This window comes from Pongo pygmaeus, chromosome 2 (assembly GCF_028885625.2).
Source record: "Pongo pygmaeus isolate AG05252 chromosome 2, NHGRI_mPonPyg2-v2.0_pri, whole genome shotgun sequence".
NCBI lineage: Eukaryota > Metazoa > Chordata > Mammalia > Primates > Hominidae > Pongo > Pongo pygmaeus.
Genome location: NC_085930.1, coordinates 61,980,063 through 62,005,759, shown reverse-complemented (window position 1 = coordinate 62,005,759; position 25,697 = coordinate 61,980,063). Strand labels below are relative to the sequence as shown.

Here is a 25,697-nt window from a genome sequence, read left to right as displayed (position 1 = left end):
TTTGGGAGGCCAAGGTAGGTGGATCACCTGAGGTGAGAAGTTCACGACCAGCCTAGCCAACATGGTGAAACCCTGTCTCTACTAAAAATATAAAAAATTAGACAGGCGTGATGCGGGCGCCTGTAATCCCAGCTACTTGGGAGGCTGAGGCAAGAGAATCGCTTGGACCCGGGAGACAGAGGTTGCAGTGAGCCGAGATCGTGCCACTGCACTCCAGCCTGGGTAACAAGAGAGAAACTTCATCCCAAAAAATAAAAATAAAAAAATAAAATTTTAAAGAGCTAAAAAGCCAAAAACAGCTCCAGTCTCACTGTCAGTTCCTGAAGGGAGTTGCTTTGCAGCCTCAGCACAAAACTGAGCTTCCTGACACCAGGCTCTTACCACATACTCATCCTCATAGCCTTCATCATCGGTCTCCCCAGTGGTGGGATCACAGTCCTTGACAGTGAACTTCATCATGCAGCTGAATGTGCAGGCCACTGTGGGGAAGAGAGGCTGGGTAGTTAGGATGTCCCCAGCCCGCAGGGGATGGGCTTCTCCTGCAGGGGACAAGCAGGCAGGGGTCACAGCCTGCTTTCTAGGCCCCTGCTATGTTATTAGTAGCAGCAACAAGCCATCCAATCCCACAAAGCTGAACAGAGGGTGCCACCTTGTAGGACAGGAAAGTCATGAGTTCTAGTGAGATCCTGTCTCTTTAAAAAAAAATTTTTAAAGAAGAGCATTTGGGACTCAGCTATTCTTCTTCTTGGGACTGAAATCAAGGAGCTGAAGCTCTAATAGTAGGCAAACAGCTGGTGCCCAGCCACCCACCTCCTCCTGAGCCCATGAGCTCCCACGAGGATAGGGTGGTATCTGGAGAGGGGCTCACCAGCTGTGGGGTCTTCTTTGGGCAGTGCCACCAGTGTATAGCAGGTCCCAGGCTGGTTGTAGGGCAGGCTCCGGGCAGGCACGTAACAGAGCACCTCATAGGCCTCAGTGGGCTCCATCTGCACTGTGACATTCTCCAAGGTCTGGTCATTAAGTGTGTTTGTGCAGTCAAACTGAACAGGGAAGAGAGGGGAGCTTAAACATTGTACTAGGTCTGAGCCATGCTGCAGAGGAAGAGCCAGGAGGTCCCGCCTCTTTCCTGTTGACCAAGGTGATTCCCATCCGAGTCCCCCTGCCCCAGGCTCCCTGTCTACATGCTGACAATCAGGAGCCACGGAGGTCCTGAGTCCAGAGATATGAGAGACAGACCTGTTGGGGACAGATTCTGTCATCAAGTTGGGCTCCCAACCAATGCAGTGTGGGGACCCATGATCCTACAGGACCTGCCAGACCTGGGACAACTCCCTGGGCGCATGCCCCAGCAGGGCCTCAGCCCACCTTGCTCACCTGAAAAACCATGTGGTTGGTGAAGGTGTGTTTGGTGCAGCGGATGACATACTCCGTCTCTGACTCAGTGAGGGCCACGGGCTCAGGCGAGGACTTGAAGAGGGGCCCAAGACCCCGGAACTCTGGCACTGCCGCCAACTGCTCTGAAATCCACAGGCCACATTCACTCAGCTTCTCGATCCCCAAACCAACTTGTTGATGGTTTCTAATAAATTCCCATGACCATTCTCAAGGTATTCCACCCTACCTTAGATGGATAGATATGTTTACCCAACTGGCTACTCATTATTTCCTGAATATATCCATGCATTTTCTCATCTCCCTGACTTTGCTCATGTAGTACAACCCCCCACAAATACTCTCCCCATGTCTGTACCATGAAAGACCTCAGAAGCAAAAAACTGATATGAGACCACAAAATCCTAGACCTAATTGGAGACTCCCCCAGCTATAGAAGCTTAGCAAGGATTTCCACCCCCTACCCCAGCAAGGATTCTTAAAAGAAGGTGACAATTAGGAAAATAAGATCGATACTGCTATAGCTACAAAATCAGACAAAATAACAAACTGGTCCTATATATTTATCAGTTAAGACAAATGGCCAATAAAGAGATATTTCAGAATGAGAGTGTTGCAAAAAACCCAACTTAGAATGGTCTGTGTCTGGTAAGACCTATTCCTACACCCTATGGCCAGATTCAAGCACTGGATTCAAGCACAGGCCCATGGGACCCCACCCTGGCTGGTCCTGGCATTCCTTGCAGACTAAAGGGAAAACCCAAGTGAATGAGGCATCTGGCAGATATGTGCACGTGGTGTCCACCTATAATGGCTACAGCTGCTACTCTTGTACCTATTCTATGGCAGGATTCCTCGCACTATGACCATGGATCACCTGTATCAGAATTACTAGGGGTTGGTGGTAGAGCTTGCTAAGAACTCAGACTCCATCCCAAATCTACTACATCAGAATCTCTGGTTTCAGGATCAAGGAATTTGCATTTCTAACATGTTTCCTCAGATTATTCCAATATATACTGATATTTAAAGACCACTGCTCTAAGATTTTCAACTTGTCTTCCCAATTAATTGAACTCCATGAGAACAGGAATTGTGCTTTGAGGCCATGGATCTGATATTTTTCCCTTTACTTAGAAGGTGCTCAATTCACGTTTCAGACATAGAGAAAGGTAAGCCTTATTTTTATTATTTTGCTTTTTTCCTCCACAAAAAGTCAGCCTATGTGACCACTTCAGCCCTCTGCAGCCTGAAGACTGAATCTAATGAATATGCAGGCAATAAAAAGCCCAGAACAATCGAGGCTAGATATTAGGAGGAACTTTTGGGCCACCATGACCACCAACCACAAGAGTGCTTTTCTATTGATATTTATTTTCTTGGGAGTCAGAGTTTTGGGCCTGATACTTACCACCTGGGGGATTCTGTTGGTAGGGTTTCAGACTCTTCATCAATAAAACTGATAAAATTATCTTGATCACAGCATTGTTGTAAAGACAAATGAGGCAATGAATGTCAAGATCTAGGAAAGTTCTTGGAACTGAACATGTATGTGATTAGTAGATGTGAGGCTTTTGGATGATTGTTTAAAAATGGAATTATTACCCTTTAAGGGGCTTAGGAGACTTCCTTGGAAGGTGTGGCAGAATAATGACCCCAAGATGCCCACAAGCTAATTCCCAGAACCTGCAACTATGTTACCTTGCATGGTAAAAGGGACTTTGTAGATGTGATTAAATTAAGGATCTTGAGCTAGGGGTTATCCTGGACTATCCAGGGGAGGCCAGTGTAATCATAAGGGCCCTTCTAGGGCAGAAGGTCAGAGTAGAGAGATTTGAAAAGGCCAGGAGTGTGGCCTCTTCGAATCACTCTACTCTGAACTTCTGCCCTAGAAGGGCCCTTAAAGACGGTGGAAAGGGCCACGAGCCAAGGATACAGGCGACCTCTAGTAGCTGGAAAAGGCAAGGGGGCAATACCTGGAGCCTCCTGAAAGAACTCAGCACCGCTAACAAATGAAACCCACTTTGGACTTCTGACCGCAGAGCTATAAGGTTATAAGTGTGTTAAGCCACTAAGTTTGTAGTAATGTGTTACAGCAGCAATAGAAAACTGATATAAATTAAAAGTTTCATGTTATAGTGATCCCAATTAGCTCCAGATCCATGCTATATTGATAGAAGACATGATTCTGAATGGAATGGGGAAGCGGGGATTTCATTTAATTCAACATTGATTGGGAGCCTACTGTGAAGAAGGAAGGCACTGGGCTCAGTGCTGTGATAGACCCAGAAAATAAAAGACAGAACATGTGAAGAACTATTTAGCACAGAGGACTGTTTAAGAGAAGACAGAAGAGCTAGGATGGAAGTGAGGGCCCATGAAGGAAGAGGGGTCTATGCTTTTATCCATTGAATTCAGTGGATAAAACAATCTGCAATTAGACACATAACCTCTTCCCTTAAAAATGCAACACCAGAGGATAGATGGATACCTGAAGAAAACCTTACAAGACAATGTGGACAGAACACACATGGAACCCGACAAAAAGCACCAGTGTCTTTGAACCCCAGCACTGCTCTCTCAGACATTCTTAACTGGCCTGGGCTCCAGGGACCCGAGCCCTCCAAATTGAGGCCCAGTAGCAGCACTGAGCCAGTTTGATCTGGATCTTAATTCCAGCCCCTCCTACCAGTTTCTCTCTCTGAACTTCCAATTACTCAGATATTGAAGGAACCTAACAACCACCACCTGAGGGTCAAATGTGATAGTAGGTCTAAAGCATCTCAAGGGCCTAGCACTCAGGAGGGACCAATAAATGACAGTTCTTACTCTTGATCCCCCTGAGGAAACTGAGCCCAGATCCCAAGCACCCCCCAACCACTGTGACTCACCTTGGAAGATCTCCTGCCTGGTAGCTGCCACTTTCTCAGGCTGTTTGACTGCTGTGATGGGGGTGCTTTCTGCAGGAGCAAATTATACACATGATGACCAACAGCTGGAGTCATGGGGCAGTGTGGTGGTGACCCCAGTGCTGTTACTCAGGGATTATAAATACTAACCCTCCTGAGAGTGGGAAGCACAAGACATGTGAGAGAGCACACGTCTGTGTATATGTGTGTCTCTATTTTCTGGAGCCAGAGGCCAAAAAGATCATTTCCTCCTCCCAGCATAACTCCCACCCATCCTACTTAGGTTAGTGGCTTTGCAGCCAGTGCAGACCCTCCAACAGAGGCCTGGCCTTGATGGCCTCTGGGAGGAGTATAAGTGTTACCTGTTCTCTGCTCTGCCATGGGCGCCGTGGCCAGGGGCACAGACTTGAGGTCAAAAGGTTTTTCTGATGGTTCTAGAGTGTACTGCTGCAGAGCCCTCTCCAGACCAGGGATGGACACAGTCAGACCTGGAGGTGAAGAGAGGTTACCATGCCTGGCAAATAGAGCAAAATGTGCACCAGGGACCACCATGGAGGCCCTGGGGTCCCAAAGTTACAAGTCTTAAGTGGTATGACCCTGAGAAAATCACTTTATTCTCTAAGCCTCTGCATTCTCAGACACATCTTCCCTTACAGGTTAGGTGTGGGGAATAAACATATATACAAAGTGACTTGTAAAGGGTAAAGTACTGTAAAAATAAAGTTTTTATTAATGATGAGCATTTCAATTCACTGGACAATTTCCACCCAATTCAGGTGTGACCTGAATGACCCAGGACCTCCTGAGGTCACCATGATGCCATGAGGTTGCCAGGCAAGTCCAGCCAAGAGCATCTTGCCTCTGATTTCCCCTGCCCAGGGAGTGATGAGAACCACAGCTCCAGTAAGGTGCTGAGTCCAAGATAGCCAGGGAATGACTCACCATTTAGGATATAGCCTGCATTGAGGGCCTTCTGCTTCTGCTCCAGGACATTTAGGTAGAAGGTGGCTCGGTCCCTTACTTCATTGTCATCATCCATCACACACCTGCAGCCAGGACACAAGGTGGTCCTGACTGGGGCCCAGCAGGGATGGCAGGAGGGATCCTGCAGGGCTTCATTAGAGGCAAGTCCATAGGGATAACAAGTAGACTAGTGGTGGCCCCAGGCAGAGGGTGGAGGGAGTGAGGAGAGGCCACACTCATGAACACTGAGTTCCTTTTGGGATGATGAAATGTTTTAAACTCAGGTTGTGGTGATGATTCCATCACTCTGTGAATATGCTAAACCTATCAAACTACATATCTTAAATGGGTAAATTGTATGGTATGTGAATTATATCTCAATAGAGCTATTTTTTTTTTGAGCTGGAGTCTCACTCTGTCACCCAGGCTGGAGTGCAGTGGCATGATCTCGGCTCACTGCAAGCTCCGTCTCCCAGGTTCACACCATTCTCCTGCCTCAGCCTCCCAAGTAGCTGGGACTACAGGCACCCACCACCACACCTGGCTAATTTTTTGTATTTTTAGTAGAGACGGGGTTTCACTGTGTTAGCCAGGATGGTCTCAATCTCCTGACCTTGTGATCCACCCGCCTCGGCCTCCCAAAGTGCTGGGATTACAGGTGGGAGCCACTATGCCCGGCCTCAATAGAGCTATTTTTAAAAAATGGACAAAATAATTCAAGTTACCAATTGTCACATCTGGTTGGTGCGATTTGCACAGCATTGTTTTTCATGCTTTTCTATGCTTTCTCTTTTTTTTCTACAATCAGTAGCTGTATAACTTTTCTCTCCCTTTTCAGTAAAAAAAAAATAAAGACAAAGGAAAGCTGCTTGGGTCCAAGGGAACATTGTCCCCATTAGGGCCCCTGGGCCTAGACTCACCTCTTCAGCAACACCAAGATACTGGGTAACATCTCTTCATTCTGGGCTCCAAACTTGGCCAGAGCACTCACAGCACCTGTGTTTAGGAAGCGAACGTGATTTACCCAATGCACCCTGACAACTCACTGTTTGGGCACTTCCAGCACTCAGAATGGGTCTTCAGGCAGAAGAGCCCCAGAGACAAGAAGTCTCAAGCCAGGAGGCCCAAAGTCACTACCAACACAGTGAGTGGCTTTGGGTGGATCTTGGCGCCATTCCAGGCCTCAACTTCCTTATCTATTTAATGGAGAAGGGTGCCAGATGGGATCAGTAGCTCCCATTCTAAGGTTCCAGGAGCTAATTTCAAATTAACCATGATGAGGTCACAGAAGCTGGCTATAATGTAAAGCTCCTCACCTTCCATATCCAAATGGCGTCAATTTGCAGTTAAGGCTCAGAATAATATAAATGAGAAAGGGAACAATTACTTAAAGATCATTAATTGCTGAAAGAAGAAAATCTGTCCAGTGGGGGCATGAAAAGAAATTAAAAATAAAGAATAGGAAGGTTGCTTCCTGAATTGTAAACTTTATATAAATGGGTGAATTTTATGGCATGTGAATTATATCTCAGCAAAGCTTTTTTTTTAAGCTAAACATCAACATATAGTGAAAGTTAAAAAAAAAATCACTTAAGGCAAGGCACAGTGGCTCTGTAATCCCAGCACTTTCAGAGACTGAGGCAGGAGGACAGCTTGAGCCCAGGAGTTCGTGACCAGCCTGGACAACATAGCAAGACCCAGTCTCAATTAAAAAAATACTTAAAAAAAAAAAAAACACAACAAATTATAGGGGTTAAGAACCATGGCTGAGCACGGTGGCTCACACCTGTAATCTCAGCACTTTTGGGAGGCCGAGGCGGGCAGATGATGAGGTCAAGAGATTGAGACCGTCCTGGCCAACATGGTGAAACCCCATCTCTACTAAAAATACAAAAATTAGCTGGGCATGATGGCGCACACCTGTAGTCCCAGCTACTCGGGAGGCTGAGGCAGGAGAATCGCTTGAACCCAGGAGGCAGAGGTTGCGGTGAGCTGAGATTGCGCCACTGCATTCCAGCCTGGTGACAGAGCGAGACTCCATCTCAAAAAAAAAAAAAAAAAAACAAAGAACCGTTCAACTAGATGACATGTAAGGTCCTGCCAACAATATTATGAAAAACAGCTCAGCTTGTGCAGCAAGAACACTGAGTGCACAAATCCCCACTGGAGGCTCAGGTCCCTTTGCTGGGACATTTATTCAAGGGTAAGCTAAGTTTCCAAGTTCAGCCCTGGCTCAGACCTACCTGCCCGGACCTCCTCATGCTCCAAGACCACTCGGTTATAGATGAAGCGGATGTACTTCGAGGGGTTGGTGGTCTTGGGCCCCTCCTGGCCCAGGAGATGTAGAATACGGGTGGCCAGCACTGTGAACTCGCAGTCCTCGATGAACTCACACAGATGTGACAGCCCTGTCTCCTTGCTCTCTGAGTTCTCTTCAATGATGCTGATGATGCAGTCCACGATAGCGCGCTTATACTCAAAGCCACCCTGCAGAGAGAAGCTGAGCTAAGCAAGGAGCCTGCTCTCTCCAGAAAAGAGTTGAAGACCTGAGCTGGACCAAGGACAGTTGTCCAAACACAGAACTTGGAGACAGGGCACTTGGTTCTCTGGGCCTCCATCACTCTTTCCTGTCAAACAAAAGGCTGGTCAGGCACAGTGGTTCACACCTATAATCCCAGCACTTTGAGAGGCTGAGGTGGGCAGACCACTTGAGCTCAGGAGTTCGAAATCAGCCTCGGCATCATGGAGAGACCCCAACACGACAAAAAATAGAAAAATTAGTTGGGCATGGTGGTGCATGCCTATAATTCCAGCTGCTTGGGGGTCTGAGGTGAGACGATTGCTTGATCCCAGGAGGTTGAGGCTGCAGTGAGCCGTGATCACACCACCACACTCCAGCCTGGGTGATAGATGGAGGCCGGGCGCAGTGGCTCATGTCTGTAATCCCAGCACTTTGGGAGGCCAAGGTGGGTGGATCACCTGAGGTCAAGAGTTTGAGACCAGCCTGACAAACATGGTAAAACCCCGTCTCTACTAAATATAAAAAGTTAGCCAGGCGTGGTGGCGGGCACCTGTAGTCCCAGGTACTCGGGAGGCTGAGGCAGGAGAATCGCTTGAACCTGGGAGGTGCAGGTTGCAGTGAGCCAAGACCACACCACTGCACTCCAGCCTGGGCAGCAGAACAAGACTCCTACTCAAAGGAAAAAAAAAAAAAAACTGCTATCATGCATACAGTGTCTCCAAAGTGCTAGGCCTGGCCAGGCATGATGGCTCACACCTGTAATCCCAGAACTTGGGTGGCTAAGGTGGGAAGATCACTTATAGCCAGGAGTTCGAGACCAGCCTGGGCAACCCAGCAAGACCCCATCTCTACTTAAAAAAAACAAACACAATCACTAAAGTGCTGGGCCCATTAGCTGATGACTCACTAAACATTAGTGCCCTTCTATAACAACATTCTTGGGAAACGCAAAGACACTCAAGGCAATGGCTCCTCTACTGCCTAGTCCACGGGCCACTCTGGGGCTGGGTGAAAGGGGTACCATGTATCTGAGGAACAAATCTACTCCATGAACATCTGCTATTGCTCCTAAGAATTAACCCGTTTTGTTGAGACATCCAAGAAAGGTGGCATAAGTGAATCAGTAATTCGCGTCAGGAACAGAAATAGAACGAATGTCGTATTATTAGCACCAGTTTCACAAGAAATCACCCCTAGAGCTCCTGGAATGGTCCAGAATATTTCTGCACTAGAGTCCACCAGAAAAGAACATGCATTTTCCCATCTTCTGCACAAGCATCACCTCAGGACATACAGTTTTTAAAGTGAGGCTGGTGAGTCATAGTTATTACTGTAATTACTAGCAACTGGTACGTGTTTACATGTCCACAAGGAGTTTAAAGGGTTGCAGGCACCATGAAAACCAGTTGGTTAACAGGCTAACATGAGCACACACACAAAGCTGAGCATGGAGCCAGTGATCAGGTCACTCCCTGCACCAGGAGACCTGGCATCCCCCGAATGCCCCTGACTCTTACCTCTTCCCGCAGCATGGTGAACAGGAAGTTCATAAGGACGGCGTGTTTGCGAGGATATTTCTGACACAGGGCACTGATGGCCTGGACAACCACCACCTGAATGAAACAGACATGCATGAGCAGCAGGCCCTGCCACCAAGATGGGGTGACTCAGTTCCCTGAGTGCCCACTGAGTCCTTCCTTAGGTAAGGCCAGGCCTTGGACATGACACAAGGGCAAGGAGACCAGAGGAACTCAACTCCACGCTTGAAGGGCACAATCCCTGAGCCCACCCAAGGCAGTGCCAACAGCCCCAGTGTCAGACTCTCAGACTCTGGGTCCCCCAAACTCTGCTCTTCTACTCAGGCTTCTTAAGTCTCCGAGTCCCCTCCACCCAACCTGTCCTGCTTCTCTCCCTACCGCTGGCTCCCACTGACGGTTCCCACCCATCATCTCCTCTGGCTCCTCTTTGGTTAAGCCTGTCTCTGGGGTATTCTGTCCGTGGCCACTTCTCTCCTCACAGTCTCTTCGGCAATCTTATCCCCTCCCATGGCTTTAACCACCTCTTATATGCCACTGACTCCCAATATTTATCTCCTGTCTGAGCTTAAGACCTGCCATTTCCAACTGCCTGCCAGACAACTCCACCTGGTACCCACAGCACTTCAAACTCCACATGTCTGCAACCACAAACATCTCCATCTCCTTCCCCTTCCCTCATCCAATACCCCATCTTTTCCTTCTCCTGCAAACCAGTCAAGAGCACCACTGTCAGCTCAAAGTAGAAAATGGCATCATCTCTGTTGACATCCACCCCTCAACCCTCACACCAACCCTGCCAACAGGCGTTATTCCTCAAAAAGCTCTTGCACTGTCCCTCCTCTCCTACTCCCACCGGCTCAGGTGCCATCCTCTCCTTCTGAATTACTCCAACAGTCTCTTTACCCAGTCACCCCTCCACTCTGCTCCAGAAGGACTTTTTTTTTTTTTTTTGAGATGGAGTCTCGCTCTGTCTGGAGTGCAGTGGCATGATCTCGGCTTACTGCAACCTCCACCTCCAGGCCAGGTCAAGTGACTCTCCTACCTCAGCCTACGGAGTAGCTGGGACTACAGGTGTGAGCCACTATACCAGCTAATTTTTGTATTTTTTTAGTAGAGACAAGGTTTCACCATGTTAGCCAGGCTGATCTCAAACTGCTGATTTCAAGTGATCTGCCGACCTCAGCCTCCCAAAGTGCTGTGATTACAGGCATAAGCCACCGCGCCCAGCCAATTTTTTTTTTTTTTTTTTGAGACAAGGTCTCACTCTGTCACCCAGGCTGGAGTGCAGTGGCATGATCATGGCTCACTGCAGCCTCGAACTCCTGGGTTCAAGTGATCCTCACACCTCAGCCTCCCGAGTAGCTGGGACTACAGGTGTGAGCCACTATACCAGCTAATTTTTGTATTTTTTTAGTAGAGACAAGGTTTCACCATGTTAGCCAGGCTGATCTCAAACTGCTGATCTCAAGTGATCTGCCGACCTCAGCCTCCCAAAGTGCTGTGATTACAGGCATAAGCCACCGCGCCCAGCCAATTTTTTTTTTTTTTTTTGAGACAAGGTCTCACTCTGTCACCCAGGCTGGAGTGCAGTGGCATGATCATGGCTCACTGCAGCCTCGAACTCCTGGGTTCAAGTGATCCTCACACCTCAGCCTCCCGAGTAGCTGGGACTACAGGTGCACATCACCACACATGGTTAATTTTTTAAAAAATTTTTTGTAGGCCGAGTGCGGTGGCTCACGTCTGTAATCCCAGCACTTTGGGAGGCCAATGCGGGTTGATCATGAGGTCAGGAGATCGAGACCATCCTGGCTAACATGGTGAAACCCCGTCTCTACTAAAAAATACAAAAAATTAGCTGGGTATGGTGGCAGGCGCCTGTAGTCTCAGCTACTCAGGAGGCTGAGGCAGGAGAATGGCGTGAACCCGGGAGGCGGAGCTTGCAGTGAGCTGAGGTCACACCACTGCACTCCAGCCTGGGCAACAGAGCGAGACTCTGAATCAAAAAAAAAAAAAAAATTTTGTAGAGATGAGGTCTTGCTACGTTGCCAAGACTGGTCTCAAAATTCAGGCCTCAAGTGATCCTCCCTCCTTGGCCTCCCAAAGCACTGAGATTACAAGCATGAGCCACCATGCCCAGCCCCAGAAGGATCTAATATGCAAATCTCACTGTGTCATTTCAGCCTGCAAAGCATTCTTGCAACCCACAGGCAGAGTAGACTGCTGCCTACTTTGCATAATCCACAATATATTATTCATATTATTGTTTGCTCTGATTAAAACTCTCCAGTGACATACTTCATTGTTCTATCAATTAACAATTGTGAAATAACAGAATTACAGAAATTGAGAACAAATTAATGGCTGCCAGGGGTTAGGGATAGACAGGAATGGGCGTGGCTATGAAGAGGTAACATGAGAGTCTTGTGGAGATGGATAGTTGAGTGTCTTCACTGTGGTGGCAATTTTGAAAGACTCCACGTGACAGCTTGCATAGAACTTCACATATATACACACAGGAGTTGCCTGTGTAGCTGGTGAAATCTGAATGAGCTCTATGGGTCGTGCCAGTGTCACTTTCCTGGTTGACATTGTCCTGTGCTAGTGTAGGATGCTGGCACTGTAGGACAGTGTTGATGGTGGGGTGCATAGGACCTCTCAGTATATTTCTTTGTAACTTCCTATGAATTATTTCAAAATATAAGCTCAAAAAATATTCACATCCTTCCTCCTGCCCCAAAAGAACACCTCTCCAATGTCTTCCTTGCAATTAAAACTCTTTACCTGACCATGGGCCTTACATGATTGAGCCCTGTCTATTCTGACTTTGTCACCTGCACTGGCCCCACAGCTCTTCCGCCCACTGGCCTTCTCTCTCCTTGATTTGCTCCTGCCTTTCCTCCTGGTTCTTTGCACCGATTCAGGTTTGAGCTCAGACGTCACCCTCCAGAACGGCCTTCCCAGACCGTGCTCTTCCTAGGATCATCCCTGCTGTATTTCTACACTCTTGACTGCAGTACCCATGCCTGAGATGATCTCGTCTACTCCTTTCTTTACCTGTTTACTGTTCCTCTCCCATCCCTAGAAAGGAAGCTCCAGGAGGGCAGACACCTGCCTTGTTCACTGCTATGTTCCCCTCTTGTCACTCTACATAGCAGACAGCAAGTGCTCAAGAAATACTTGGACAACAAATCAATGAACCCTTAACTGGCCTGGAAACTACTGTTCTTTCAATACAAGGGGACGATATGGATGGAGGCCTGGAGGCAGGACTACGCACATTTCTCTGAAGGCCAAGCCTCTGCAGAGCAACATGCTGGCCTCCTCTGAGTCCTCAAGGCTGACCAGCCCCTTAGGTCAGTCCTGGCAGGAAGGCTGTGGCCACAGAGAGCAGGGACAGAGCTCCTTCCTCTGGGGGCCGTGGGTGTCCTGGGGGTAGCAGGTACCTTGAATTCATCCGAGATCTCTGACATGAAGGAGGAGATCTGCTTCATGAGGCGGTCGATGCTGCTCTCGCTGCCCGTCTTAAGGAGGGTGGTGATGGCCAGCGTGGCAATGCTGCGGTTTGAATCTGTGACCAGGTTCTCCAGATCCAGATTACAAGCTGTCACAGCTGACGGATGCTTCATGGCAACCTGTTTTGGGAGGACAGTGACAGAGAGGGCAGGACCCCAATGCTGTCACTACATTTGATGGTTTGGCCCAGTCAGAAGTCCTTTGGATGAGATCATCTCACCATCCAGAAGAAAGTAACTGTGACCAGGGCTATTATCCTTCCCAGCCAGGTCAGAGGCTAGGACACACCTCCAATTGGATCAGACAGCTTCCTCCAACCCCCAACCTGGACTCTTACCTTATTGAGGGTACGAACAGCAGCATAGCGGAGAGCAGCCTTGGGTGAGCTGCAGAAAAGCTGGAGCACTGTGGGGAGATGGATGCCACATGTCAGGTTGCCTTTACTGCTGGGCAGCTGGGAAAACCGGGGTCTGCTGTTCTGACTCAAACCCTCTGCTCAGCTCATTTCCCTGCTGACACCCCCATTCCAACCCAAGACAGAGAGCTCCCCTCACCCTGTGCACCTGAGCCATGGACAGAGGCCATAATGTCTGTGAGCACCCAGGGGTTCCAGTGAGGGCTGTTATTCACTGGGCATCTGCTGTGTGCCAGGTGCTGTGCTATACAGTAGACATGCCTCACTGCTATAGCTTGCAGCCACCACTAGCCCACTTTACAGATAAGGAGACTGAGGCACAAAGGGAAAAGCAAACAAACTTTAGGTTGGCAGCCAGTAACTGGCAGAACCAAGATTAAATTCCAAGACTGCCTGCACCTGCAGCCTGAGCCCTTAACCTCTGTGAAGTAATATTCCACTCCTCTCTCCTATTGTGTCTACAGGATCCAACAGAACTTCCCCCTCGGCACTAAGTGCTGAAGAACAAAGTCCTCTCTTAAACAAATGGTTTATTTCCTTTAACTAGATGAGAGCCATTCGGGTACCATATCCCTCCCTTGCCCTGGCTGCCAGGAAGCTCAGAGCTAAATTTGGCACTCAATCATAGGAGCAAAGATGACTACTGTTTTCTGGAATATCTATGTTCCTTTCTTCATAACTTGGCTTTTATTCTCTAATACTCAAAAAAAAATTTTTCTTAATGCTATTTTGAAGACCCTACTTTATTTACATCTTTCATTATTCTGGAAATATGGGGGATATAATAAGACTGAATGAATACCCAAATCAGTGAGTGAATTCATTAGTTCTTTTTTCATTTCTTTTTTTTTTTTTTTTTTGAGATAGTCTCCCTCTGTCGCCCAGGCTGGAGGGCAGTGGTGCGATCTTGGCTCACTGCAACCTCCGCCTCCCAGGTTCAAGTGATTCTCTTGCCTCAGCCTCCTGAGTAGCTGCGATTACAGATGCACGCCACCACACCCAGCTAACTTTTGTATTTTTAGTAGAGATGGGGTTTCACCATGTTGGTCAGGCTGGCCTCGGACTCCTGACCTGGTGATCCCCCTGCCTTGGCCTCCCAAAGTGCTGGGATTACAGGCGTGAGCCACCGTGCCCAGCAGTTCATTCTTTCTTCATTTCTAAGGAGGAAGGGAGACTTCTCTCTCTCCAAACATGAACTCCATCTGTTTGCCTGACCAAGTTTACACTGTTATAGTAGAGAATAATAGAAAAACAGGAGGCCCAATCATTTCTCAAAACCTGCAAATCTAACTCTCCTGCCACAACATCTTTGCTTTCCATGGGCCTGTTTAAAACACTCCCCTCTTCTCTTCCACTTTGAATTCAGGTTTCTCACCCTGAGCGCCTCTCCTTTTCTAGCCTCGCAACATACCCACTTTCCAGTACCAACCACTTTGCACCTCTTCATAGGCTTTCTCCTCCCTGACAGGGGGATTCCCACACCTAGAGCAGGGCTCTGCACAGAGGAGACACCAAAGACTCCAGGACTCAACGCTGCTGGATTCCCCCTAATAACAGCAAACAATGGCTGGGCGCAGTGGCTTACGCCTCTAATCCCAGCACTTTGGGAGGCCGAGGCGGGTGGATCATGAGGTCAGGAGTTCGAGAACAGCCTGGCCAATATGGTGAAACCCCATCTCTACTAAAAATACAAAAATTAGCCAGGCATGGAGGCGGGCGCCTGTAGTCCCAGCTACTCGGGAGGCTGAGGCAGGAGAATTGCTTGAACCTGGGAGGCAGAGGTTGCAGTGAGGTAAGATCGCGCCACTGCACTCCACCCTGGGCGACATAGTGAGACTCCATCTCAAAAAGCAAAAACAAAAAACAGCAAACAGCAAACAACAAACATGTTGCCTTCTAAGCAATTTGTCTAGATCACACATTTTCTGGCTATATAACCCTATGTAATAGGCATGATCTATCATCCACATCTGAGAAAAGAAAAGGAAGGCATGGAGAGGATGGGTGGCCTTGCCAGGCTTGCCCAGTTGGTAAGGGGCAGAGCCAGGGCTCTAACCCAGGCTGCCCTGCTCCAGTGCTGGAGCTGGAGGCTCAGAATGACCCTCTATACTGTTCTCTCCTTCACCTGGAAAAGTGCAGCCCCAGTTCACATGCACCAGTTTCATAGATCCTGGGTTCCTCCACCAGGCCTCCTCCTGTGGCCAGCCAACCTGACTGGCTCCAGAGTGGACCTAAGCCTTACCTCAGCCTCTTCAGTGGTCAGATGGAACTAACAGCAGCCCACCCCAAAACGTGATACAAGTGGGGACTCAGCATAGTGTCTGGGGCAGGTGCTTCCTAGGTACAGACTCCTTAACACCAGTGTGTGGCCTATTTGAGAGCATTTTCTTTCTTTCTCCCAGCCCCGACCCAGGCTTAGTTCCTGGCAAGCATAAACATGTGAGGCTGGGTGAAGGGATGCCCAGTAACCTGACACAGCTGGGGCCAGCTCTTTGGCACTGCAGCCTGGCAGATTGACGATGGCCGAGGCGGCTTCATACACCACCATCTCGTGCTTGTTGCGCAAGCAGCTCTCGATGAAGTCAAACAGTGGGCTGTCACGGCTACAAAAGAACATAGGGCGGGAAGAAAACGTTGGGGGTGGCCCAGCATGGTAGGATGAGTGAGGTATCATCTAGCTGGTGAGAGATGAGAGCCGTTACCTGCCATCCTCCTCTTCCAGCTGCTTGCTGGCCACCCGGATCATCATGCAGTAGGCAAAGGGAGACTTAAGGCCGTGCCGTGTGACCTTGCTGATCATCTTATTGACGGCTAGGCGGTCATTCTTACGCACATGGTACAGGAGCCCTAGTGCGTGGTACTATAGGACAGGAGACAGCAACAGAGTACAAATGTATGACTTTTGGGTATACTGGCTGTGTGGCCCTGGGCGGGTCCTTCAGCCTTCTCATTTCTAAGATGGGCACAGTAGCAGCTACCACACAGAGTGGCTGTGACAACTGCCCCAGGTACTCTGTGTACACAGCCCTCCACACAATGCTTCACAAACCACAGAAGTATATCTGTGGTTCTTGTTCCCACCCCTGCTTTGGCAAGAGCCCTAACAGGCAGCATAAATACAGATATGGAAAGGGACAACAAACAGCACAAAGATGAAAGCAATGTGGGAGACCTGGTGCTTTCAATCAGACAATTAGAGAGAGAAGGTGGGAGCCAGACCCTGAGCATGGTCGTGTTTTGTAAGTCACTGTGTGGGACACCTTAGCCATGAAATTTTGCATTACCCACAATAACCCTGAAGGTAGACAGTTTAATCTTTGCTGACTTGCCCAAAGACTCCTGGCTAGTACTGACAAAGCCAGGCCTGGAGGGCCAGAAGCCCAGGGACTCCCTTTCTAAAGATGTGAGGTCTCATAGTTATTTCCTGTCCTCGATACTCTTTTTTGTTTCCTAAAGGAGCGACATTTGGGGGCAAAGATATGGCAGCTGTGGATGCCTTCTATGTGGGAAGCTTATCTGGCCCTCATAAGCGTTTTGAGGGGCCACAGCTGGCCCTGAAGACAAGAATCATGCAAAGGATGAGAAGACAGATGAGAGATAAAGGGAATACATAAACACACAGGGAGCACCGACAGGCAGGCCCCAGATGGGTCACATGTTACATGCATGATCTCGGCTCAACCTTGCTGCTTTGTGAGGCAGTAACCTTCATTCGTATTTTACAGACAAGGAAACCAAGACCCAGAGAGATAAAAGGAATGCCTGTCCTAGGTCATTGAGAAAGAGTAAAGTAGATGAAAGCCTCATCAAGATAATTCCACACATCATAACAAAGCCAGGTTGGCAGAGGCCTAAATTTAGGCGGCCCTCTGCCTGCCTTGGCCAAGTTTGCCACATCATATGCTCCAAAATAATACTCAGCTGGTTATCAAAATACTTGAATATTTCAGCACCAGCTGGTAAGCAGTCTGTAACCCAAGCCCTCCAGGTGGTACCCCGGATTCTCTAACCCAGGACCTCCTAATTCTTCCCATGATCCAATGACGAAAGGATTAAAGCCTGCTATGGACAGGGGTCACAAGGATCTCGGTGGCAAGTGTCCATGCCAAATGGCCAGTGCCTTACCACCTGCCTGAGTGTTTTAAATATCACTCCCTTGCTCACATCTCACCTGGACCATGATGTTATCACTGGATGCTGCCTCCTGAGCCTCATTCACCCAGCGCTTGACCACGTCAAAGCTGCACTTCAGCAGGTGCTGTGGGCAACAGGACACATTAAGGCGCAGGTAGGAAGTATCCCCATCACACATTCTGGGCCCAGTTCTGGTCTTCCCTCAGACACAGCTCAGGGGCTCGCCACTATCCTGGTCCTCAGAGACCATGGACAAACTCAGGATGCTCCCACCCTCACTGTCCCTGCCCAAGGCATGGGTCAACACCATCCACCCACGACCCTCTTCAATCACCCCAGAGTTCCATGGCTCTCTTCACTGAGAAGGGTGGGACTCTCAGGCTTACAGATACAGAAATACTTTATTTTGGCCGGGTGTGGTGGCTCACGCTTTGTAATCCCAGCACTTTGGGAGGCCGAGGTGGGTGGATCACTTGAGGTCAGGAGATCAAGACCAGCCTGGCCAACATGGTGAAACTACATCTCTACCAAAAATACAAATATTAGTCGGACGTGGTGGTGAACACCTGCAATCCCAGCTACTCAGGTGGCTGAGGCATGTGAATCGCTTGAGCCAGGGAGGCAGAGGTTGCAGTGAGCTGAGATCGAGCCATTGCACTCTAGCCTGGGCAACAGAGTGAGACTCTGTCTCAAAAAAAAAAAAAAAAAAAAAGAAAGAGAGGCCACATGCAGTGGCTCACACCTGCAATCCCAACACTTTGGGAGGCCGAGGCGGGTAGATCATGAGGTCCATAGTTCAAGACCAGCCTGGCCAAGATGATGAAACCCTGTCTCTACTAAAAACACAAAAATTAGCTGGGCACAGTGGCAGGCGCCTGTAATCCCAGCTACTCGAGAGGCTGAGGCAGGAGAATCACTTGAACCCCGGCAGCAGAGGTTGCAGTGAGCTGAGATCGTGGCACTGCACTCCAGCCTGGGTGACAGAGTGAGACTCTGTCTCAATCAAAAAAAAAAAAAAAAGAAAGAAACAACTTTCTTTTTCCCTACTGGAATGTGACTCTGAAATTTTCTTCAATTTTCTACCCCACCCCCAGCAGGGCTCCAGCAGCAGCTACACACCAAGGAAGACACGAGGGCAGAGCTGGAGACACTGGGCACCTTGTCCACAATGGCTTGTTTCATGTAGCGCTCAATAGCCTGCAGCATGGTGCTCTGTGGGCAAAAGGAGCAGGGTGGAAGGAGATCCAGTCAGTCCTTGGCAGCTCTCAGGAGTGCAGGAATGGGGGCAGAAAGGAGTATGAGGAGGAAGTAAGCGTTTCTCATGTGCTCCTGCACACCGCCTCCACCCCATATCACCTGGCTCAGTGAGATAGCGGACGCCCCAAAGCATGCAAAAGATGATGCTGAGGCCTCAATCAAGAGGCCAGGAAGCAGGGAGGAACTGGCACGACTCACATCGGTGATCTGGCAGAGGGCTCGCACGGCCGGGCCCCGGTAGTTGTCTTCTTTCCCAGTCATGTCTTTTGTTAGGCTGCAGGGAAGAAGGCATTGTCAGCATGCAGAGAGCCTGGGCCTGTTTATTCCTCTCCAGCTCCCATCACCACCCTTGCCCAGATTACTAGACGAGCCTCCTAACCAGTGTTCTCCCTCTATTCTTGCCCCTCCAAGTCTAACTCCACACAGCTGCTGGAGGGAGTTTCATAAGACTCAAAACCAAACAGGTCATCCCCCTGCTTTTGCTAAAAAGTTTCCATAGCTTCCTACTGCCAGTGACCTGAATATAACTCCTTGAACTTCCCTAACTGGCTATGCTCACTCCTCTCCACCCTTTGCATGTGCTGTTTCCTCAGCCTGTAGCACTCCTCACCCCTCACCTCCACTCTGTCCTACTCTTTTTATTTATTTATTTATTTTGAGACAGAGTCTCGCTTTATCGCCCAGGCTGGAGTGCAATGGGGTGCGGTCTTGGCTCATTGCAACCTCTACCTCCCAGGCTCAGGCTCTACTGCCTCAGCCTCCCCAGTAGCTGGGACTACAGGCACATGCCACCACACCTGGCTAATTTTTGTATTTTTAGTAGAGATGGGGTTTCACTATTGTTGGCCAGGCTGGTCTTGAACTCCTGACCCTGTGATCCACTCGCCTTGGCCTCCCATACTGCTGGGATTACAGGCGTGAGCCATCATGCCTAGCTTTTTTTTTTTTTTTGAGACGGAGTCTCACCCAGGCTGGAGTGTAGTGGCATGATCTCAGCTCACTGCAACCTCCACCTCCCCAGTTCAAGCAATTCTCCTGCCTCAGCCTCCCCAGTAGCTGGGATTATAGGTGCGCGCCACCACACCTGGCTAATTTTTGTATTTTTAGTAGAGACGAGGTTTCACCATGTTGGCCAGGATGGTCTCAAACTCCTGACCTCAGGTGATCCGCCCATTACACTGTGGATTACACTGTGGATACAGTGCTGGGATTACAGGCATGAGCCACTGTGCCTGGCCTGTCCTACTATTTCTTACTCATCCTCCAGGACTCCACTTGGATCATTCCTCTGGGAGGACTTTCCTAATTCAAATCAAGCTGGATGCTCTTCTGGTCTGCTCTCCTGGTCTGCTCTCATAGCCCATAATACTTCCGTGATAAACTATATTACACCCTACCTTAATGGCCTGATGCCTGGTTATTTCTCTGTAAATTCTGGGGCTACAGAAGCCATGTCTATCTTTTTTGCTGCTACATCCCCAGAGCTACACACAGGGACTGACAGACAATATTTTCTAACTGAACCTACAAATCAATGTATGACCCCCCAACCTTAAACTGTGGCAGGAAGAAATAAGAGAACTGAGACCCAGTTCTTAAGGGCAGTGATTACACTTTAGTCACATCTGTCCCTGAATCACTTAGCTTAAAGCAGACACCAGTCACTGAGTAAGCAGTATACCACTTGTACTCTCTGTTTATTTTTCTTGTGTTCTCTCTTTATACTCAAGAAAGTATACTGAATATACTTTCCCAAAGTATACTTGGGAAAGTTCTAAGCTGGTTTGCTTGACTAAGAGAAATCAAGAAAAGGAAGGATTTGTGTCCAAGTCAAGGCCAGAGAATTAAAATAGAAACAGCACACCTGGAGGCTGCCACGGGGTGGGCAGCAGTCAAGGGGAAGCTGCCATGGGGTGGGCAGCTGGCAATATGCAACCAAGTCTCACTGTCTGGTACACACAAGAAAAAAATGGTCTGTCAATGGAACCCATCAGAAGAGCCACCCACAACCCCATGACTTGCCTGCTGGTGACAATGATGACATCCTCTGCAATGCAAGACATCTCCTTGATGGTCAAGTAGCACATCCGACGGAGTGTGGGCTGGGAGATAGGTGGGAAAAGCCCTATCAGCCTGGGCTCACCAAGGGCCAGGGTTGGGAGAAGATACCTCCTATCTCCACAAAGGCAGCCCACACTGACTGGTGGGGCCAGCTCTCTTTGGCCCTCCCACCACATTGTTACAGCTGCCACCTCTCAAGGAAAGCTGGGTCAAGGCACTTACATCATTGGACTGAAAGAGCTTGGTCATGGCAAAGAAGGCCTCGGTCGCTTCCGTGGTCCCCAGGTGCTCCCCCTGTGTTAATCAAGAAAGAAGTCTCAGCTTCGGACAGAGGGTCAGACAGTAATTCCTGCAGGATCAGCCCAAACCAGATCCCCAGACCCTAAAGTGGCTCAAAGGCAACATATGAGACTTGGATGCTGAGGGGACCCAGAGCTGAGCTGTTGTCTACAGCCACACAGAGGCTGTCCAACAGCCTAAGAGTGATCATGATTTGTCCACTTCCCTCCAATCCCCCAGCACCATTCTCCCTACCCGCAAGCTTCACCCTGTTACCTGGTTTATGAGATAAAGAATCTTGGTGAGGATGTGAGCACATTTCCGAGGGTTGATGGGAGTTTCATTAAATACACGGGCCTAAGAAGAAGTGACCAAAGATGTTACCTTCTAGCCTAGTTCATTTCCCTTCAAGTATATTCAATGTCTGAGAAGTCTCAGGGTAAATTGACTTGTCTAAACAGGGCTTTCTGGGTATGCAACAAGCTTATTTTCATAAGGAAAGGGTTTGTTTTTCTTTAATCAACTACTAATTATTCTTAGACTCTCGTGTAAATATTAGTTAGGGATGTGCTAACCTATTGACTAGCAGATACTTAGCAACCATCTGCTAACTGGAAACAGAAACAGAGAAAGACAACAATAAAGAAGCGGCTGGACACAGTGGCTCACGCCCGTAATCCCAGCACTTTGGGAGGCCGAGGCGGGTGGATCACCTGAGGTCAGGAATTCGAGACCAGCCTGGCCAACATGCTGAAACCCCGTCTGTACTAAAAATACAAAAATTAGCCAGGCATGGTGGTGGGCACTTGTAATCTCAGCTACTCGGGAGGCTGAGGCAGGAGAATTGCTGGAACCCAGGAGGCGGAGGTTGCAGCGAGCTAAGATCATGCCATTGCACTCCACCCCAGGCTGACAACAGCGAGATTCCATCTCAAAAAAAAAAAAAAAAAAGAAGTAAGCATAACTAACTCTCTCCAGGAACAAAGTTTTCCTGTCTTCCAGGCACAAGTTTTCTCCCGTGTTGCTCTTTAAAACAACACTTTGAATGTGTTGGTATTTCAGTTGCATTGGTGGTGAATATTTATGATGGAAGCTAGAGGGGAGCAAATGTCACTTGCCTCCTGGAGTACGGCACTCTTCTCAAGGTGCTGGAATGGGTTGGAGCCTCCACCTACAGTCAAGGACAATGGAGAAGGTAGGTTGTGACTCCGAACTTCAAAACTCTCCCAGACACAGGTAAAGGGAAGATGTCCCTTCCTAGTAAATCTAGTAAAGTTCAAACTCCTCAGGAATGGCAATCAAGCCTCTACAATCTGTCTAGGGATCCTACTAGTCTCCTGCAAGCAGGTGGGCTCCACTCTACCCCAAACCACCCACAATCTCCCAGCAGCCCTGGTACAGTCCTGTGCTTCTCATGGTGCCATGTCTTGTGTTCATTTATATAACTTGTAATTAACTAAGTCCCTATGTGCCAGGGACCACCATCTCGTTGTAACTAGTTCCTTCATAGCAGATGACACATTTGCAAATAATTACACGTGTGATTATCTGTTGATGTCTGTCTCCTCCATCGTGGGTGCAACCATTCTAATATTCCCAGCTCAGGCACTGAGTGTCCCACTTGCTCTGTTGCAGTATCCAGGACACCGTACAGTGTCTGGCATACAGTAACTGCTCAATATACTTTGCTGAATAAATGAATGATGGGGTCAAAGTTCCCAGTCACAAGACGCTGGCTCCGCAGGTTACACCCCAGTTTCGCCAGCACCAAAGTAGCCCCGGCGAATCCCAAGAGGTTGCACGAAGAAAGTAACAAGAGAACATTCGGCCTGGTCCCCTCCTTTGACAGATGGGTAAATTGAGGCCTGGGGGGAGGTGTTTGACGCGCCCAAGGTCACCCAGAAAATTGCAGTCCGAGCTTACAAGAGTGAGACAGCCGAGCATGCTCGGGCTCTCCGAGGCCTGCCATTGACTAGCTGTGGACCCTGGCACAAACCCCTGCCCCTCACTGGGCCTCAGCCTCCGGGTCAGGACAGAGAACCAGAAGGAAGGCTCGGCGGGTGGGGATCCGGCCTCCCTCAGACCCAGGCCTGGCCCCCTCACCTGACTCCTCATCCTTCTTGTCGAATTTCTTCAACATAGTGGAGTCGGTGGGGCGCAATGCAGCAACGCAATGCTCGACGGGCGCGGCACGGAGTAGCGGTGCCACAGTGGTTCTACAGGGACCACTTCCGGGCCCCGGCTGGCCACGTCGCCCTGCGCTCTGCGCAGGCGCATTCCGCGCTCTGCGCCTGCGCTCTTTCCGGTTGCCACAGCCTCGTCTAATGTTAACCTTGCCTCCGCCGGAGCGGGAGTGGGGAAAGCCAGACTGAGGGGCAAGGGCTAGGTGCCGGGGGGTACTGACTAGCATCCCAACTCTGCTCCCTACGCTTCTTTCCTTGTACCAAGGGAGGAGGAGGAGCCCCTGCCTCGTTGCGTTGTGGCGTGAGTCTTTGTGGCTTTCGGGTGTGAGGTTGGTGGCACACACTGGCCCGCAGTAAACACCCACTTGATGTGACCGGTCTATGACTGTTACTGCCACCTTCCGAAGGAGCCTTGCCAGCCACTCACTCCTCGCTTTCAGTTTTTTTCCCCTGCCTGATTTCCTCCTCAACTCGAATCGCCATCTAACACTTTATTTTTACTTTCTGGCTTTTATTTATTTATTTATTTCTCGTTCTGCTGCCCAGGCTGTGGTGCAGTTGTGCGATCCCGGCTCACTGCAGCCTACGGTTCCCGGGCTCAAGCGATCCTCCCACCTCGCACCACCCCCGACTAATTTTTTAATTTTTGTAGAGACGAGGTCTCACTATGATGTTGCCCAGTCTGGTCTTGAACTCGTGGGCTCAAGCGATCCTCCTTTCTCGACCTTCCGAAGTGCTGGGGATTACAGCGGTGAGCCACCGCAACCGGCCACCTTCTTGCTCTTTTGTTTTTTGTTTGTTTGTTTGTTTGTCTTTTATTCACTGCAGTGATCACATAGTAGTTGCTCAGTGAGTTCTCGTTGAATGAATGCGTGCAATTGCATTTTTAATTTATATCTGCCGGGCCCTATCTCTGCTCCTGATGCAAATTGCCTTGTACATTATCAACCTTAAGAGATCTAACTAAACAGCACAGAACTTCAACGTTATTTTGTAAATACTTCGGATATTTATGGAGTGCCAACTAGATGCGCTGCCTACGCAGGGAGGTTGGGGGGAAGGACGTGGGAAGAAACGGAAAGGGGAAAATGACACATCACCCAGGGTTTATCTTCCTGGGGACCTATGCAGGACACCCTGAGGCTAAGGTAAGCACAGTGCATGCCAACGAGCCAGATTGCATTGGCAACGGCAAAGTCGTGATGGCCAGGCGCTGCGACACGGCCCCAGCTTGCCTGGGGAGGGGAAGCCCGCAGCCCTGTGGGCAGGAGAAGGAGTGGGCTGTGGAGAGGAGAGGCAGGGGACTGAGGCAGACGCCCCAGGTGAAAAGGGTGACCGCAAAGCTGGAGGAGGGGAGATGTCAGAGGGGCCAGCCCTTAGGGTCTGGCTTTGCAGAGGCTAAGGCCAAGGACAACAGATCTTGTGAGATGTAAAATTGTCAATAGTCAGAAAGATGTTCAAAATGTCTGATCAGTAACCCCACCCCTAATCAGGAGGGAATTGTTCAAAAGAAGAAAATGAGGCCGGGCGCAGTGGCTCGAGCCTGTAATCCCAGCACTTTGGAAGGCTGAGGCAGGTGGATCACCTGAGGTCAGGAGTTTGAGAGCAGCCTGACCAACATGGTGAAACCCCATCTCTACTAAATACAAAAAAAAAAAAAAAATTAGCCTGGTGTGGTGGTGCATACCTGTAATCCCAGCTACTTGGGAGGCTGAGGCAGGAGAATCGTTTGAACCTGGGAGGCGGAGGTTGCAGTGAGCTGAGATCACGCCATTGCACTCCAGCCTGGAGTCTGGGCAACAAAAGCGAAACTCTGTCTCAAAAAAAAAAAAAAGAAAAAAGAAAATGAAGTTGCCTGCTGCAGCAGTTTGCAGCAAAATAATTGTAAACATCCTAAATGTCTATCAATAAAGGGATGATTAAGGAAGTTATGGTACATCTGAGGACTAAACTCTGATTTTTATCTTGTCTCAGCTACTCCAGGAGTCTGAGATGGGAGGATTGCTTAAGCCTGGGAGGTCAAGGCTTCAGTGAGCCATGATCATGCCACTGTACTTCCAGCGTGGACAACAGAGCAAGACCCTGTCTCAAAAAATACACAGGGGTGGCCAGGCGCGGTGGCTCACACGTGTAATCCCAGCACTCGGGAGGCTGAGGAGGGTGAATCACCTGAGGTCAAGAGTTTGAGACCAACCTCACCAACATGGTGAAACCCCGTCTCTACTAAAAATATAAAAATTCACTGGGCATGGTGGCAGACGCCTGTAATCCCAGCTACTCGGGAGGCTGAGGCAGGAGAATTGCTTGAACCCTGGAGGTGGAGGTTGCCCTGAGCCGAGATCGTGCCATTGCACTCCAGCCTGGGTGACGGGCAAGACTCTGTCTCAAAAAAAAAAAAAAAAAAAAAATATATATATATATACACACACACACACATATATGCATATATATATAGGTGTACAATTCAGTGGGTTTTAGTATATTAAAAAAAAGTTTATGCACCTGTCTGCACTAATTGAAGAACATTTT

General features: G+C 49.1%; 1 protein-coding gene across 1 annotated transcript in view; it reads right to left on the bottom strand.

Annotated features, from left to right (window-relative positions):
- The window catches only part of COPG1 (COPI coat complex subunit gamma 1), a 29,453-nt gene extending 4,471 nt beyond the window's left edge, over positions 1–24,982 (bottom strand). The window contains exons 1-21 of the mRNA XM_054482171.2: positions 23,089–24,982; positions 22,104–22,156; positions 21,262–21,342; positions 20,929–21,000; positions 20,668–20,747; positions 18,844–18,919; positions 18,508–18,600; positions 17,426–17,512; positions 15,957–16,114; positions 15,724–15,857; positions 13,177–13,244; positions 12,770–12,958; positions 9,303–9,398; positions 7,508–7,751; positions 6,185–6,260; positions 5,244–5,347; positions 4,664–4,789; positions 4,284–4,352; positions 1,375–1,517; positions 869–1,040; positions 382–479 (exon numbers count right to left, since the gene is read on the bottom strand). Coding sequence (XP_054338146.2) covers positions 382–479; positions 869–1,040; positions 1,375–1,517; positions 4,284–4,352; positions 4,664–4,789; positions 5,244–5,347; positions 6,185–6,260; positions 7,508–7,751; positions 9,303–9,398; positions 12,770–12,958; positions 13,177–13,244; positions 15,724–15,857; positions 15,957–16,114; positions 17,426–17,512; positions 18,508–18,600; positions 18,844–18,919; positions 20,668–20,747; positions 20,929–21,000; positions 21,262–21,342; positions 22,104–22,156; positions 23,089–23,395 — 2,526 coding nt within the window. The 5' untranslated portion in view covers positions 23,396–24,982. The remainder of the gene's footprint in view (positions 1–381; positions 480–868; positions 1,041–1,374; positions 1,518–4,283; positions 4,353–4,663; positions 4,790–5,243; positions 5,348–6,184; positions 6,261–7,507; positions 7,752–9,302; positions 9,399–12,769; positions 12,959–13,176; positions 13,245–15,723; positions 15,858–15,956; positions 16,115–17,425; positions 17,513–18,507; positions 18,601–18,843; positions 18,920–20,667; positions 20,748–20,928; positions 21,001–21,261; positions 21,343–22,103; positions 22,157–23,088) is intronic.
- Between the last annotated feature and the right edge of the window lie 715 nt (positions 24,983–25,697).